This window comes from Urocitellus parryii, chromosome 14 (genome assembly GCF_045843805.1).
Source record: "Urocitellus parryii isolate mUroPar1 chromosome 14, mUroPar1.hap1, whole genome shotgun sequence".
Classification (NCBI taxonomy): domain Eukaryota; kingdom Metazoa; phylum Chordata; class Mammalia; order Rodentia; family Sciuridae; genus Urocitellus; species Urocitellus parryii.
The window spans coordinates 36255796-36273646 of NC_135544.1; the positions used below are offsets into that span (position 1 = coordinate 36255796).

Consider the following 17851-nt stretch of genomic DNA (forward strand, 5'->3'; position numbering starts at 1 on the left):
CTTAGATTATTTTTACATAATATATACTCAGCTCTTAAGCAATGGTGCCTTTTCAAAACTATCCACTTGGGAGGCTGGGGACATAGCTCTGTTGGTAGAGTGTTTGCCTCACATGCACAAGGTCCTGGGTTCAATCCCTAGTACCATCACCACCAACAACAACAACAATAAAAAACCCATCCACTTAAGTTCTGCATCTTGGGAAATTACTCAATGCAGAGCCATTAACCTGAGGTGAAGACCAATATAAAGCCAAGATGGAACAATACCATTACAGAGACACCTAAAAGAAATTAGAGAAAGGACCACATTTCTATGGTAGAAGCCACACACAGAGTGGACTTATTTCCATTTTCTTATTTAGAAGTATGCTTTTTTCCAAAGTATCAGAAAGTTGTCTTGAGAGCAGTAAATAAGAATTTCCACGTAAAAACTTTATGAAATAAAAACAGCTAAAATAAATTAGCAATTACAAAGCTCTTTCTCATTTTCTAGGCAGGGAAATATCAAAAAAGAGAGATGAGTATTATCTATGGAAATAAAACTAAATTTCATGGTAATTTAAAATCTGTGATATAAGATTATTACTTATTTCAGGAAAAAAACACTTACTTGTTGTTTTGGCTCCAATCACAACCAAACACTGGAGCTGGATGTTTGTATTTGTGTAGTACTTTACCATCAATTGTTCGGATAATACTGAAATTCATTATCACATGTTAATAGGAAAAGGACATTCTAAATACATTATTTGAGGGAACAAAGTCAAAATTGTAAGTTTCAAAGATGGAATTCTAGGATAGAAGTGTTTTTTGCAAATTAAAAGAAACATTTAAAAGTACTACATAAATAATATTGTCAGTTACAAATACATCTGCACAGATAATATTAATCATGGTAATATTAATTGTGTGACAAATTTGGGGAATTATTTTTTAGTTGAGGAAAAATATAACAATACATTTTAATATATAATGATGCAACTAACATGAGCATTAGACTTTTAGCTTCATAATTAGGTGGTTTGAGATTTATAGTATTCATTTATAAAGATGGTTGTATACACCATTACACTAAGACCTATAAGTTATAACATTTTGATAGCATATTCTCAGTTATATAATGAGCTATTCAGAGAACACCCCCAATTCTCAGCTCCTGTAAAGGAGTCTACATTATTTAATTATTTTAAAAAGCTCTAGTACCCTATTCTATTGTCACAATGCAAGGAATATCAATTCCATTGGGGGGGGGAAAAGCTATGTGTAAATTAATGTATTATAAGTTCCAAAGGGAAAAGACACTCTTAAATGACATTAGGTCCCCCAAAACTTTGGGGGTTCCTGGTGAGTCAGGTGAATAAGACTTAGAAATATTTAGTTATTGAATATGTCATTTATCAAATAACGAATGCCTTGAAAATACATGACAAACTTAACTATGTATTGCTTAGTCAAAAATTCTCATGTGTATCTTTTGCAGTTTAGTATCTTCCAATTTGTAAATAGTTCCTTTAATGAAAACCATCAACTAATGTTATTAATTCTAAGAATTTTAACTTCTTGGTAAAGAATCCTTTGTTTACACAGCTTTTGTATTTTCTATGAAAATTCAAAACTGAGGATAGGAAAGTTGGATTAAGTCTAGAAAAATCCAACAAGACAAACTTCTATCTTCTTAGCAACCCTGAGTGTCTATATCTGTCAAAGATTACTATGCTAATAGCCAAAGGTAGCATAATATGATTTTTTTTAAAAAAGTTTTAATACCACGGCAATTCTTATGTAGTTTTGTATTTTTTTACATAAAAATTAATTTTTTCCTGGGGTTTAACAGAATTAAGAAAGAACATATTTCTGAAAAACAGAATCAATGAAGTTAGCTCCTTTAAAAAAAAATGAACTTCTCACTTGCATCACCATTTTCCTCCTGACAAAGATGTTTTAAACTTTTATAAATAATAAATCTACAAAACTGTGAACAAATTTCTAGAGCACTTGATGTCTCCTGAACTACTTCCCTCAAATGATCAAAAGTTTCCCCAAAAATGTGATGAGTCCTTCAAGTTTCCTTGAGGCAATTCAGTCTTTTAGCTGTAATTCATGTAATATCTTCATTTAGCACGCAAATGATTGGTTCATTTTTAAAATACCATTAGATTGTTATTTGTTAATGATAAATCACAGCAATATAGTAGGTGCCTATACTGACCTGTAAATAATATTTATGATAGTTGGTATAGCTATACAAATAAGATCTCATTGATACACAATTGGAATGATAAACTGGGTCTTTCATAAATAGGATAATTTCATAATATCATACACAGTACTTACCAGAACCCATCACCACTGCAGGTTGCTATTCTTTTGGAATCTTTGTGACTCCAGGCAATGCAGAATATTCCATTTTTTCCATGCTTCAAAAAATGCAAAATTCCTATCAATAAGAAATAATTCACCTCTTTTTTCTCTTATTTATTTACTTCTTCTAAGTATTGCTTTTCTATTAGGAACTTACTCTAAAAGACATTCTTGTAGATATCAGAAACCTGAATATATACTTTAAATGTGTACAGGTGTCACACTTAAACAAATCCAGTGTTTAAGGCACATATTGGGTGGCTCTATTTTTTTTTTTTGAATACAGCTGAAGAGTCAAAATCTGCTTCTTCAGTTATCCACAGAACTAAGCTGTGCTTAATGTCTTTTCATATGAATGCCAGTCTGTAGATGAAGATATATATGTATCTGCTTTCAAAAACAGGCTACTACAATTATAGTATAAGAAATATTGCAAATAACTGTTATTACTGGGTCATCCTTCTAAGTCCCAAAAGGACTTCTAATTACAAAAGGAGACTTAAAGTTATTCCTATAATAAATCAGTCTGTTTACTTGTTCCTCTGCATTCTGGGACAACGCAATAGTCTAGGGGTGTGATGAGAATTTTAAAACACAAATATACATAGGAATGCCATCCACTACTGTGTGATGAATGAATAAGTAAAGATTATAATCGGTCCATTTCTAAATATAAATTTAAAATATTTCTATTTTATATGTATGTAAGTAGGATTTAAATTGTGACAGCCATGAAGGGAAAAACTCAAGTGGCTTTTTTTATTTTTATTTTTTTAGTACAGGGGAGTGAACCCAGGGGCATGTAACCACTGAGCTGCATCCCCAGCCAATTTTTTTTTTTTTTTTTTTTTTTTGTAAGAGACAGGATCTCACTGAGTTGCTTACGTCCTAAGTTTCTGAGCTGGCTTTGAACTTGAGATCCTCCTTCTACAGCCTCCTGAGCTACAGGGATTATAGGTGAGCACCAATGCACCTGGCTAAAGTGGCTTTTTATTTTGCATTTTCAAGTTGCTTTAAAAATATACAGATTCCACTTCTTAAGGTAGTGTCCAGTTTGTCTTTACCTCTTTGGGCATCAAGAAAGGTAAATTTGTACAAGTGAACATGAAAAATATAATCCACATATTTATTTAGTTTGAGGGGTAGAGAGGCCTTCATTTTTCTTTTCCATGAAAAGGGCATTTATGGCTGTCTAATTCCTTGCATTTCTTTTGCGGGGACTCACATAGCTTAGTTAATTAAAGCTAGCTTTAAATTTCCTCATATTTATAACATGGGCTTGAGGTAATTTTGATGTTGGTCTTAACTGTGATCGAGTGCTGGGGAAATACTGAATGAACCTAAGAAATGTGCTTGATACTATGAGACTGAGTTGTTAGAATCAATTGGAACTTCTTAAGTGCTAATGGGTAGATATTATAGGTCAAAAGGTGAAAAGATGCAATAAGAAGAAATCAACAAATCTGCTAAGCAAGGATACCATTTTAAAATCTTGATCAAAACTTTCATCTTCCTGCTCGTTTCTTTTATCTCATTATTTGTTATGGGATAGATTGTTCTGGTGATGGGAACAGGTTGGGGCATTGCTGAGCTGAAAGAATATTGTTCATTATATTTAGAGAAAGGGAAGGTTATAATCCATGTCATCTTTATGAAAGTTTCTTTGTTTAAGTACAAAATTGCTTACTGGTGGTTAGAAAAGTTTCTCATAAATGCATTTGCTACATTACTATAGAATCCTCTGGGAGATCAAGGCTATGAAATGCCATCCTTAATGGTATTAACAGTCTTTTGTATAAATGGTTTTAAAGTTTCAAATAAATAAATAATTTCCCAAGGCATTATATATTTAATAAGTTTCAACAGAAATTGTTTAAAATAAATTAAATTTCAAGATATTGAGACAATGCTAGATCCTATTCCTGTTGTCCCAATCATACACAACATTACAATGAGATCATATAAATTTTTCAAGTATTAATGGAACTCAGTAAAACACAGAATGATAATTTAAGCCTAAGGATAAATACAATCTGTGGCATTACATACAGGAAAAGGGCCAGTTTTAGAGCATGTCATGCAATAACAGAATTTAGGACTGAGGAAATTAAAGAAATTATGGAATAAAACTTTATAATTTTATAGGTGAAAAACAGATTCAAGACAATAAAACAGAACCAGGACTATAATTTGGGACTTCTGAGTTTAGTTTTCCTCTCATTATTTAATATTTGTCTAGCTTTAGTGGAGGATGACTTAACAGTCTTTTGAATCTGTAATGAGACTTCAGGTGAATTTTTATGTCTTAGCTATAATTCTCACAATGAATTTTAGCATGTGAATACTTCCTTGCATATTCCTCTAATTGACAGAATAATATGCCACCAGGCTATCATCTGTTGATTAAGAAAGAAAACATTTACAAAATAGGTAGTATAAGATACCATGCTATTTAGTAGTGGTAGACATAGCTTACCTCATTAAATCGCTGTATCATTTTGCCCTTTTGAACATCCCAGATAAAAGCACCATTTTGGGAAGTTGCCCCAGCAATACAATTCAAGCCTCCTTAGGAAATAATACATTAGACATTATATATTAAATATGTGCCACAAATGTAAGTCCTTTCAAATATGTAATTTTTTAATGTAAAACTTGAGATTTGTAATTTATAATTGCATATATTTATCAATGCATCAGATCTGGAGAGGAGAATACAATGAATGTATCCACTATATAACTTCAACAATTATCAAAATATAGTCAATCCTGTTTCATCTATCCTTTACTGGACATCTTTGGAACATATCTGATATCATATTATTTGGTTAATAAATAAATATATCTAAAAGACATGGATGGTTTTATTATCAATAACAAACTAACATAATTAAACCACAAAAATTATCAATAGTTCCTCAATATTATCATATATTTAATGACTATTCATTCTTCTTTAATAATATTTTAGTAATGAGGAGAATACTTTTGTAAACAAATCACATGAAAAAATATTTTTCAAAAGCATAAACAATACCTTCTATTTTTAAGAAATAAAATATATCTGTGAAAATAAAACTACTATTAAGTTAGCAGATGGTCAAGGACCTAAGTATTTTTTGCAAGACAATGAAAGTAGAGGTTTCTTCCCACTAGAAGGAAGGAACAGCTGTCATCTACTAGCTGGAAGTATGAACATGCAGGAATACCCTGTGATAAATTATCATGAATACTAAAAGTCATCATATTTATAGTATTTTTATTCTATTGCTCCCTTTGGGTTCTCAAATCACTTCCAAACTTTTTTACAATTTTTTTTCTTTTCTTGGGGTATATATTCTAGAATTTGGAAGAAATTATGTAATAATCAATATCCTATTTCCATTCCTGTCAACATTCATCTTTTAAATTTCATCCACACTTACCTAAAAACCATGATTCATAACTAATCACACAGTAAAACATGACAGAATTTCCATTTTTAACATTTTTTTACTTTCTTGATGCAAATTATCAATGTAGAGAATGAAAGACTGCTTTCGGTAAGAGCAGGTCTGTGTTATAACTTGAAACAATGGTTCTCATATTCAAAATCTTTATTTAAGTTTTAAGTTTGAGACATATACATTTTGTATGTTCAGCTGATAGGCTGGTCCAGTTGCATACTGCTGGCCAGGAGAACCTGCCACACAGTTGTGTACTGAAATGATTAAGAACACAAGCTTAGGTATACTCTATTTAATAAAGAGACAAACACCAACTATCATGAAGAATTATAAGTAAAATATTTTTTTCTAGACATCTCATTGTATATGAGAAATACAGAAAGTCCTTAACCTTTTTTGTGTCATGAACCTCTGAAAATCTGATTACTATTACATTTTTTGATAGATATAGGCAAGCGTGTGTGCACGCACACACACAAACACAAACTAAAAATTATTCATAAAATCTCAAGAGATTTTCAGATTCCTTGAAGACATCTAAATACCTTGGGGACACATAAATTCAAGGTTACAGAATCCCCTTATATAATGAAATAAGTTTTTTTAAAAAGGGTAAGCTATATCCTGGTTATACATTATAATTAAATTAATATATTATGACAAATAAGTGAGCATATATATTGTATAAAGTGAAAATCCATTTAAAGGTAAAACATAATTTTTATGGAAAAATAATGTCTTTGGAGAAGTGTCAGATTATGTAAGATACTTCTCCTTTATAAATAGGAAGGTATGGCCATGGTTGTGCCCAGCTACATCCCAATGACTCAGGAGGCTGAGTTTGGCCAGCCTCATCAAGTTAGGGAGGCCCTAAGCAACTTAGTGAGACCCTGTCTCATAAAAGGGCTGGGAATATGGCTCAGTAGTAAAGCACCTCTGTGTTCAATCCTCAGTATCTTAATAAATAAGAAGGTATAAGGTAGCATCTTTCTAAGATTAAAGAAAAATCACATTAAGGCATAAAAATTCTTCAAAATTACAAAAGTATAATTTATATAGAATTAAGTTGTTACAATTGAATTATTACTTGATATATAATCACCCATACTTACAAAACTGATGTGACAGGTGCAATAGTCTTTTATAATTTTTAGAAAATAAATTTTTGAGCCAGGCTTGGTGGTGCATACCTGTAATCACAACAACTTGAAAGGCTGAGGCAGGAGGATTGCAAATTCAAGAAGAGCCTCAGCAACTTAGCAAGACCCTAAGTAACTTAGTGTGAGACCTCAATCTCCAAAGAAATAAAAAGGGCTGGGGAAGTGGCTCAAAGGTTAAGTACTCTAGAGTTCAGTACCAAGTACCAAAAAAGAAAAAAAAAGTTTTTATTTTCACAAATTTGGTTCACATAAAAATTTCAGGAAATCTTTTTTTCATGTAAAACATCATATCTTTAACCACATAGCTATACAAAAATTGTAAAAGTCAAGCTCATTCAGTTTTACTGTGGCTTTTCTCTGTATGACTCTTTTTTTTTTTTTTGTGGTGCTGGGGTTCAACTCAGGGACTTTAGGCATGTGAAGCAAGCACTCTACCAAGTGAGCTATATCCTCAGCCATGACTATATAATTTTAAAGGGCTCAGGAATCAAAGTGTCTCTGCCAATATTCATTTTAAAACCTAACATGAACTGAACTAACCAAACATTGGTACTAATTTGCCTCTATGAGCATTTGGAACAAAAGACATCTGGAGTTGAAAAAAGATAATTCAAATGAAAATAAAGTTTAGGAAAGTCACTTAATTGCATTCCTATTTTAATAAAATGTTTCTTACCTGGAGCCCATGAAAGGGAATAAATAACCCCTTCATTACCGGGGGAAGTATACATTGCTGTTAATGTGTTTATATCCCAAACTTTTATAGTACCATCAAATGAAGCTGTTGCTAAAAGATTCGGATCATCAGGTTTAAATTTGCAGTCAAAGATAGTTTCCACATGTCCCTGAGAATGCAGTATAAAAAAGTCACAACTACTGAGGAAAATCTACATTACTAAAAAACAACCCATAATGTATAATTCAAAGTATATGATACATATAATATGGTTTCCAGATATTAATGCAAATATACATAGGCAAACAAAAAATATAAAGTGGAATCATTGCTAGGGTTTAATGTTCTTTGTGGTGTTTTATTCCAGGTTGCATATCCCTTAACCAAAATGCTTGGACCAGAAGTATTACAGATTTCAGATTTTGAAATGTTTCATATACATAATGAGATATCTCTGGGATACAATTCAAATCTAAGTATGAAATTCATTTATGTTTCATAAACACCTTATATGCTTAGGCTGAAATAATTTTATGGAATGTTTCTAGCACATGTGACTTTTTACTGTAACCTTACAAGTCACAGATGACCTGTCAACTGTGGGATTTTCCACTTGAGGCATTATTTTATTAACATTCAAAATAGTTTCAGATTTCAGATTTTGCAGTTAGGGATGTTCAACCTGGATTTTGTACAGACCTGGATTTTACTAAACCACAGTTCTTCAAATCAGCAACTAAATTCAAAGATTTTCAAAAGTTTTATTTTTCAATTTTAATTAAATGCAAAACATTCTTCTGATTTTTGAATGTACAGAATCCTAAGCTAGACATTTCTCCTCTGCCCAGTACTAGAGATTTAATCCAGGAGTGGGTTAACTTCTGAGTCACATCCTCAGTCTTTTTTATTTTTTGTTTTGAGACAGGGTCTAACTAGTTGCTTAGGCCTTGCTAAATTGCTGAGGTTGGCCTCAAACTTGCCATTCTCCTGCCTCAGCCTTTCAAGTCTCTGGGATTATAGGCATATGTCATTTTATCCAGCCTAAAGTAATTAACTCTTAATAGTTATTATATATAATTCTTGCAGTATAACATAAGACAACAAGGATGTTGAAGCTATAAGCCCATTAATGAAAATATTCCTTTTTTATACAAATGACATACCCCAAAAGCATTTTGAATTTCAGCAGATATAGAATCAGACATGGCTCCAATTTTTAATGGAATTTTTTCTAAAAATTTCTAAAGTCTACTCTTTGGGATTTGGAATAATTGTTAATGTTACAGGGTGATTCAGATTCCAAACACCCACGAGAGTGTAAAGTGGTATATATAACAGATACATGTAAACATATACCTGGAAAGTGACAAATAATCACTATGTGCCTATCCAACATCTGTTAAAAACCAAATTAAATGGCCAGATTTATATTTTGTCTTCCTCCAAATATTAGGAAATGGAAATTGAAATCCCTGCTTTAAGCAGAACTGCAATATGTTGGGATGGAGGGAGGGAGTTAAAATACAAGGACAAGGCTTTCTATTCCTCAACAATGTTGTAAAGTTAGAAAAGGACATCCTTTCTACTCCATGTATTTCTATTAACACCAGAAATCACAACCCTTAGGAAAATGCAGAAGTTCTATAAGGTCTCTCACTTAGGTAAAGGTGTTGAAAAGAAAAATCCTAAAGGTTAGAAAAAAACGAAATGAAATTGTTATAGCCACTGGTTCACCTGGCTGGAGTTGTTCTAGCTGGCCTTTTCTCATGATAAGAACATACTTAAGGCAGTAATTGTCTACATGTGCACTTTTTTTTTTAATTGGTCGTTCATAACATTACATAGTTCTTAATACATCATATTACACGGTTTGAATCAAGTGGATTATGACCTCCCGCTTTTACCCCGTATACAAATTGCTGTATCACATCAGTTACCCTTCCATTGATTGACATATTGCCTTTCTAGTGTCTGATGTATTCTGCTGTCTGTCCTATTGTCTACTATCCCCCTACATGTGCACTTTTAAATGTTATTTTAATGTTACACATTCAAATTCCATTTTTGAAATTCTGAAAATTCACCTAGAAGAAATTAAATAGAAATATTTTTTTCTGTATTCTTCTAACCAAAAGGAAAGTAAGGATAAAGAGGAAAACATAGCTTTTTTTTTTCTTTTTTCTTTTTGGTAGTTTTATTTATTTTATTTTATTTTTTTGCAGTTGTAAGAGATGCATTTTATTTTATTTTTTTTTATTGGTTGTTCAAAACCTTACAGAGCTCTTGACATATCATGTTTCAAACATTAGTTTCAAGTGAGTTATGAATTTAAACAGATAAACATTATTATGGAAATATTCTTTTATAATGTATAATGGGATTATGTAAACTGGAATCTTTGGAGGAAATATTTCTTCTAGTAATATTCCTAGTAGTTTCAAATTTGTAGCAGTGTTAAAAGAATGTTATAAGGAGAAAAATGACAGCCTCTTTTGACTGAAAGATATTTTTAAAAGGAGAAAAGCCACTAGAATAAAACAAAAACTTTTAGTATTAATTAAATTTTCAAATTTAACATAGGTTTTCAAATAAAATGTTTAAATATGAAACATTTAAACCTATATACTTAATAGAAAATTTATTAAATTCAATTGCATGATTTCTCTTCTACTAAAGCACATTTTATATATTTCAAGGTGTTACATTTTTCTCTCTTCCCTGTTATAAATTTGTTTGAAAATAAATGGTAATTTAAAGTATAGAAAAAGTTTCAAACTGGGAAAGAGTTTAAAAAAAAGTTAAAGTAAAAATAAAATTAAATCATTTTCAAATAAACATCTAAAAAAGAAATATTTTAAAATAACTAAGCTACATATTGTTTCAGAAATATTTTTGATAGAGTTCAATTTAATTTTTTAATTTAATTTTTAAATTTGGGAACAAAATGAAAGGAGCAGTATTAAAATGATCCAATCTTATTTAGTTCTTCTTTTATTAAAAGCTCAATTTAAGTCTAGAGTCCATTCCTAAGTAAGATCACAGGAAAGTAATTAACAACAAAGTTTCTTAAGTGTCTAGATTAATCTATTTCAAACCTGTGGTAACAGGATTATTTTTATAATGAAGGCAGATGAAGGAAGATGATTCTTGATGAATGAATTACAACATAAAATCCATTATTGCATGTTTTCATTCATTCAGTCAACAAAACTTAAGTCTTACTATGTGCTAGGCACTGTACTGGGTAGTGGGGATGCAAAAGTGTAAAAACACAAAGAGACTGTATTGCATCTTATATCAGGGCTTAATGATGATAAGAACAGAATTCATAGAATTATAGAAGAGTTATTATCATTCATTCATAGAAATAAGTCTTATAAAACGCCTAATCCAATTTTACTCAATTCATAGAGGAAATGAAAACAATAAGGTTTGGAATAACTGACAGGGATTGATTTCTTTCCTCCTGAAGCAATATTCTATGTCTTATTTTGCTTCTAACTTTTTTTTTCTCTTGTTTTGCAGGGGCTAGAACTTAGAGCCTCATTCATGCTAGGCAAACACTCTACCACTGAGCTACATCTCAAGCTCCTGCTCTGTATTTTTTCACTACATAAAACACATGGTTAGCAGACATTAATATTTTTAAGTTTATTTATTAACATTTAAATAATTTTAATAATTTTGTCATTATTCTGTGCATTTTCAAATGTTTCAGTCAACTAAGAAAAAGTCTTAAAAAATCACTGCTTACAAAAATAATTTTAAAGAATATCAACACAGAGGCAAAAGTAAACATGATAGATTTATGCAAAGTTAAGTGTTTTGTGTAATAGAAGGAATGATCATAGACATACCAAGTCCCTAAGAAAATCCCACTTCTTGGCTCCCATATCATAGAGACCAACTCCACCATCTAAGAAACAGCACACTGCATGACCAGGAGGAAGAGAAAATGCTTGATTCTGTGTCAAACTAGGGGGTGGAACTGCTTCACTTGTTGAGGATGTATAATGATTTTTGTTTGAAGACTGGATTGAAACTAAAAAAGAAGATGAATAAAAAAGTAAGCATCTATGTCAATAGCTTCCCAGTATAATGAAACCACGGTCTTAATTTAAAGATGCTTCATTGCTTCATTTTGTTTTAAAATCCAGAATCTATATCAATAATCACAATTTCTGCTACATGAGCACTTTGGCAACATTATCCAGAAAATGTGGAAATATAAGCATAGAACTGGATTTTATTTTGAAAAGGTGTATAGGAGAGCAGATGGACTGAAATGGATGAAAGTAAATGTGCAAGGAATCACAATCTGTTGTGAATATTTGGTTTCTTATCTCCCCATAAATTAATGCACAGCATGATTATTTTTAAATATAATCTCCCTTTAAAATATTGACATAGCATTTTAATATTCTCCCCTCCACATTCTACATGTATTGATTTTTTCTTCTTAAAGCTAAAAATTCTTTGTCACTAAATTCCAAGTGAATAAAAACAATTATTTTTGAGATTATTTATAATTCAGCACTCAAAATAAGAATCACAAGAGTGTCTGCCTTACATTTGCATCTCAATTATTATTAAAGAGAGACAGTGAGAGAGAGAGAGAGAGAGAGAGAGAGAGAGAGAATTTTTTTTAATGTTTACTTTTTAGTATTTGGCAGACACAACATATTTGTTTGTATGTGGTGCTGAGGATCGAACCCGGGCTGCACGCATGCCAGGTGAGTGTGCTACCGCTTGAGCCACATCCCCAGCCCTCAATTATTATTTTTTCTTCCTCAGTTTTTTAATTTTTCTGACTTCTGTTTCTCTTATTTTCCATTATATAAATATCTCCTTGTTCAGTTATTTTTTTGTATTTTTATCTTTCTAGATTTTTCTTAAGAGTATGACTATTTTCTTGCAAACAGAATCCAAAATAATGATGCCACTATAAATTATCAGATCTTTCTTTTTTAATTGAACTACAATAAAGTTTTCCTTATCATATTCATTATAGGCAATACTCATTTCTCTGAACCTGAGAGTGATAGGAAGTCCAAATTAGACTGAACAATGAATAAAAAAGAGACATTTGGTAGCAATAGTTTTGATAAAATATTTCTGAGAGTTGAGTTAAAAGTTAATATGATCCATGACTATTTTTCTAATAATTTTATTATTTGATATCATGAGTGGTCTTGATGACATTTATACATTAATTTATAATTTATTACTTTTAGAATTCAGTGAGTATGTCCATATTTTAAAATTTTATTTTCATAAATGTCTAACAATAGGTCATCCAAAAGGCAATACTCAAAAATAACAACATTGACTTAATTTTATATTCTGACTTTTGTCTGATGGATACAGACTTCTTTTTGAATAAGAAAAAAATATCAATGAAAAGAATTTGAGCTATCTCAATCATTATGTGATATGGAAATTCACATCCACTGAACAAAGTAACAAATCCTGACATAAAAATGTATGAAATATAAATGATATGCCAGCTTTGGGTATGTCACCTCATCAGTCCTGATATTTCTAGACTCTCAAGTTTCCAGTCTAGAAATATTAGAACTCCAAAAAAAAGCTGAAATTTGTGGAAAGTCCAAGGATTCAAATAGAGAGGTTTTTTTCCTCTATGTACCACTGTCAACTAAATTAGATACCAAAATAATATGACTTTAAGTAGTCACTACTAATTATTAGTATATTATAAAGGTAAAAAGGCTTGAGTAAGGAGGAATCAATAGCTGTAGATTTTCCAAACACAAATTTCCCCCCTCCATGTTTTTTATGATCCATGCCAAATGGAAACATTACCATTTGCATAGTTTAATCATGACAGACCTAAGAGGAAGTCAATTTATTTTCTCTTACCTTTAATAAAAATTCCAATTCTGAACTTCCTCTACGTTCCCTATCTTGTCATTTATAATAACTTAAGTGTGCTTTATTATTTTTCTTAATTATAGAAGCAATGAATGATAATCAGAAAAAAATATATGAAAATAAATGAAGAGTATATAGAATGCCCAGTTCTAAATACTAATCCAGTGAAAAACAGGCTTCAAACATGAAATATATTTTCTAGATTCCATAATTTGAATATTTAGGTTATTTTATCTTTGTTATAAACTATACAGATGGTAAATGAGCCATGTTTAAAACAAATTCTCCTAGTCAAACCAATTTTGTTTTATCCCATTATTCTTGATATTTCTAACTTTTTTTTTACCACTATCATTATTTCATCTTCCTCACAGAGATAATTTAAGATTATTTGAATACAATTAACAGCACTTTGGCTCCAAATATTGTAAACCTAGGGCTGGGGTTGTGGCTCCGTGGTAGAACACTAGCCTAGCACATGTGAGACACTGGGTTCTATCCTCAGCACCATGTAAAAATAAAAAGTAAAAAAACAAAATTTAAAAAAAGAATCTTACACTCGTTGAAAAAATATATTGTCAGTAATATTAGTTATTTTGTAGCTTTGGTAGTTCCTTTATTTTCTTTACTGCTCTATATATACACACACGTATATATCTGTAGAGAATATATATATAAATCTGTAGAGAATATTTCTAAGAAATTGCATCTCAGTTGCATTTATTATTTGATACATTTATATCACTACACATCACTTTAATAAGAAATATAATTTAAAATATTAACATTTTGATAATATTTTTTACTTACACTTTTTTCTTGGAGGAGAATTAAGTACATGTAAGCAGTGAAATCCCGTTTTCTTTAATTTAAAATTATCAATAGGTGTTGTTCTTGAAACATTCCAAATGCGTAAAACACCCACTTGAGAATCTAGTCAGATGATGAAAAAACCAAGTGTTAACAAATTTTGTTCAAAATTTAAAATGTCCAGATGTAAAAATAAAAACAAAAACTTCCATTTGCAAAATTTTAACACTGATTATTGACATGGTTTGAACAATAATATAGTATGGTATTGCAATCAAAGAAACTACAAAAATGTTATTCAATTTTTAAATCTGGAGCTATTTTTCCGCTGCTACAAACCCTTTCATAGGGTTAGACTCTGCCTACTTTTTCAGCTTCCCGTGGTAAAGATCATTATAACAGTTTTATCACAAAACCATTCCATTGACATACACTTATTCTAGGAAACTGTTAGCTACAGAAAACTATTTACTTTTTTTTTATTTTTTGTTTTAGTTGTAGACGGACACAATACCTTTGTTTTATTTACTTATTTTTATGTGGTGCTGAGGATCGAACCCAGTGTGTCGCACGTGCAAGGCAAGTGCTCTACCACTGAGCTACAACCCCAGTCCCAAAACTATTTACTTTTAACCATTATATAATCCTTCCTATTTTGAAATGTTTGTAAATCGCTCCATTGTCCATGTTCATCTCAATAAGGATTTTCAAATATACTTGAAGACCAACAGAAAGTTTTCCTTCCAAATATCCTACCTTAATAGAAACTTTGATAAAGAATCTGAAAAGTTCCCCAAACTTTCAAACAGAATTACCATATGACCCAGCAATTCCACTCATAGGCATATACTTAATAGATTTATAAATATATGTCTACACTAAAACTTATACATAAATGTTTGACAATATTTTCATAAAAGCATAAAATAGAAACACTAAGTATCTATGAATAAAAATCTGGCAAATCCACATAATGGAATATTATTGAGCCATAAAAATGAATGAAGTACAGATACATGCCACAATATGCATAAAACTTCAAATATTTATGTTGAGTAAAACATGACAAAAAAAGGTCACAAATGGAATGATTTCATTTATATTAATTGTCCAGAGTAGGCAAATCCACAGAGATAGAAAGTGGATGATCAGTTTATATATGTCCATTGGTATGTTAGGGGCTATTGAGAAGGAGTAATGGAACATGGCTGTTAATGGGTACAGGGTTTGCTGGGAGTCATGAAATGTTCTGGAATTGGATAGTCATAATGGTTGTACAACTTTGTAAATGTACTAGAAACCAATGAATTGTATCCTTCAAAACTGGAAAATGTTATGATAGGTGAAATATCTCATAAATAACAACAATAGATACATGCTTTTATTCATTAAGTTCTGTGAAATGACAGGATGTGTGTGTGTGTGTGTGTGTGTGTGTGTGTGTGTGTGTGTATCCATACATCTACTTCCATCTACTTCTATGTGGAAATTAAGTACTAAAGAAGTAAAGAATTTCTTAAAAAATGTTGAGGTGATAAAAATCTTATTTATTTTGTACTAAGCAAATATAAGAAACATTTATACAGTAGCTGAAAGTACTATTTCTTCAGAGGCCTCTTTCTCTGAACCATTTTCAATTTGGGTTGAAAACCTTTGGGTCTGCCGAAGCGAATCTGGTCAGGAGCTATCAAAATTATTAGTGAGGCTAATGGAACTCCTATCTAGGCAAACTGTTTTTCTGGTCATCCTACCATTCCTGAAGTTAAACTTTGTCTTCTGTACACACATAAACACAGATACACATGTGTGCCCATACATAATATATCACACTGTATTTCCATATACTTAGAACACTGGGTCTTAATTTTATTTTTATTTGTAATTATATAAATGACATAACCATACAAATTAAAAGTAAATTCAGCATTTACTATATTTAAAGAAAATATTTGAGAAATTAACAAGTCTTACACAAATTAACTACTAAATTAACTATAATTTCCCTTATTCATTTGAAGAATGTATACATAAATAACATTTTGAGGAGTAGGGATGAGTATACCTCCAGTTATAAACATGCCAGGAGCACTGGGAACCCAGGCTAAGCACTGTATAGAAGCTGCTACACTTGGAAAATTAAATGTTGTTATGCAATAAAGTGATTCAGAATCTACTAGGCGAATTCCATAATGCAAATTAGCCACGAGAAGATAATCAGTAGAGAGTGGGTCCCATTCCAGGGCTGTAATTGGATCCTCTTCATCTGTTCCTTCAAGAGATTCAGGTCTCAAAACATGTTTCTGATTTTTATTACCTATTAAAATATAAAGAAAATTATTTCTCAAAGAGTCACAAGAAGGTCAATAATTTAAATCATGTTAATTTTCTCCTAGTGTACCACCAATCTCGGGGAGGCCTGAGAATGCAAATCTGGCATTTTTATGCAGAAGGTATAATTCACATATAAATGCAGGGGAATTAGTTTGTCCAAATAATGAAGGTCAGACTGAAATGCTTTGCTTTGGAAATCTCTAGTGCCTTAAATGTTTCTATTTGTGAATGAAAAGCTATAAGAAAAAGACACAGGTAAATAATGTACTTAATCTTTTCAACAAAAATTTCACCTAATTAATACTACAAAGGAATAGGAAAGTCCTTATAGAAATGAAGAATATCAAACAGTGATTAAAAGCATAGACCTTGAGAATGAGAGGATGATGATGATAATTGCTATAATAAAGAGTGATGCATATTAATATAGTTAATTATTACGAAGTAGAGAGTGATTGAAAAAAAGAACTTATTAATCAAAGCTTTACCCTTTCTTTTTTTTTTACATTCTAATCTTTTTTTTTCCTTTTTTTATTGTTGGTCATTCAAAACATTACATAGTTCTCAATATATCATATTTCACAGTTTGATTCAAGTGGGTTATGAACTCCCATTTTTACCCCATATACAGATTGCAGAATCACATCAGTTATACTTCCATTGATTTACATATTGCCATTCTAGTGTCTGATGTATTCTGCTGTCTATCCTATCTTCTACTATCCCCCCTCCCCTCCCCTCCCCTCTTCTCTCTCTACCCCCTCTACTGTAAATCATTTCTTCCACTTGTATTATTCTTCCTTTACCCCTCACTTCCTCTTGTATGTAATTTTGTATAACCCTGAGGATCACCTTCCATTTCTATGCAATTTCCTTTCTCTCTCCCTTTCCCTCCCACCTCTAATCCCTGTTTAATGTTAAACTTCTCCTCATGCTCTTCGTCCCTACTCTGTCCTTAGTTACTCCCCTTATATCAAAGAAGTCATTTGGCATTTGTTTTTTAAGGATTGGCTAGCTTCACTTAGCATAATCTGCTCTAATGCCATCCATTTCCCTCCAAATTCTATGATTTTGTCATTTTTTAATGCAGAGTAATACTCCATTGTGTATAAATGCCACATTTTTTTTTATCCATTCATCTATTGAAGGGCATCTAGGTTGGTTCCACAATCT

General features: G+C 31.1%; 1 protein-coding gene across 7 annotated transcripts in view; it reads right to left on the bottom strand.

The window, feature by feature from the left end:
- Window positions 1-17851, bottom strand: part of Wdr17 (WD repeat domain 17) — an 82079-nt gene that overhangs the window by 29898 nt on the left and 34330 nt on the right. For 4 of the 7 annotated variants that reach the window (XM_077792597.1, XM_077792596.1, XM_077792595.1 and 1 more), the window contains 7 exons: window positions 16410-16661; window positions 14348-14470; window positions 11503-11687; window positions 7646-7814; window positions 4840-4931; window positions 2337-2419; window positions 613-699 (listed from right to left, as the gene is read on the bottom strand). In XM_077792597.1, coding sequence (XP_077648723.1) covers window positions 613-699; window positions 2337-2419; window positions 4840-4931; window positions 7646-7814; window positions 11503-11687; window positions 14348-14470; window positions 16410-16661 — 991 coding nt within the window. The remainder of the gene's footprint in view (window positions 1-612; window positions 700-2336; window positions 2420-4839; window positions 4932-7645; window positions 7815-11502; window positions 11688-14347; window positions 14471-16409; window positions 16662-17851) is intronic. The other 3 variants (XM_077792600.1, XM_077792601.1, XM_077792598.1) reach the window with 2 other exon arrangements.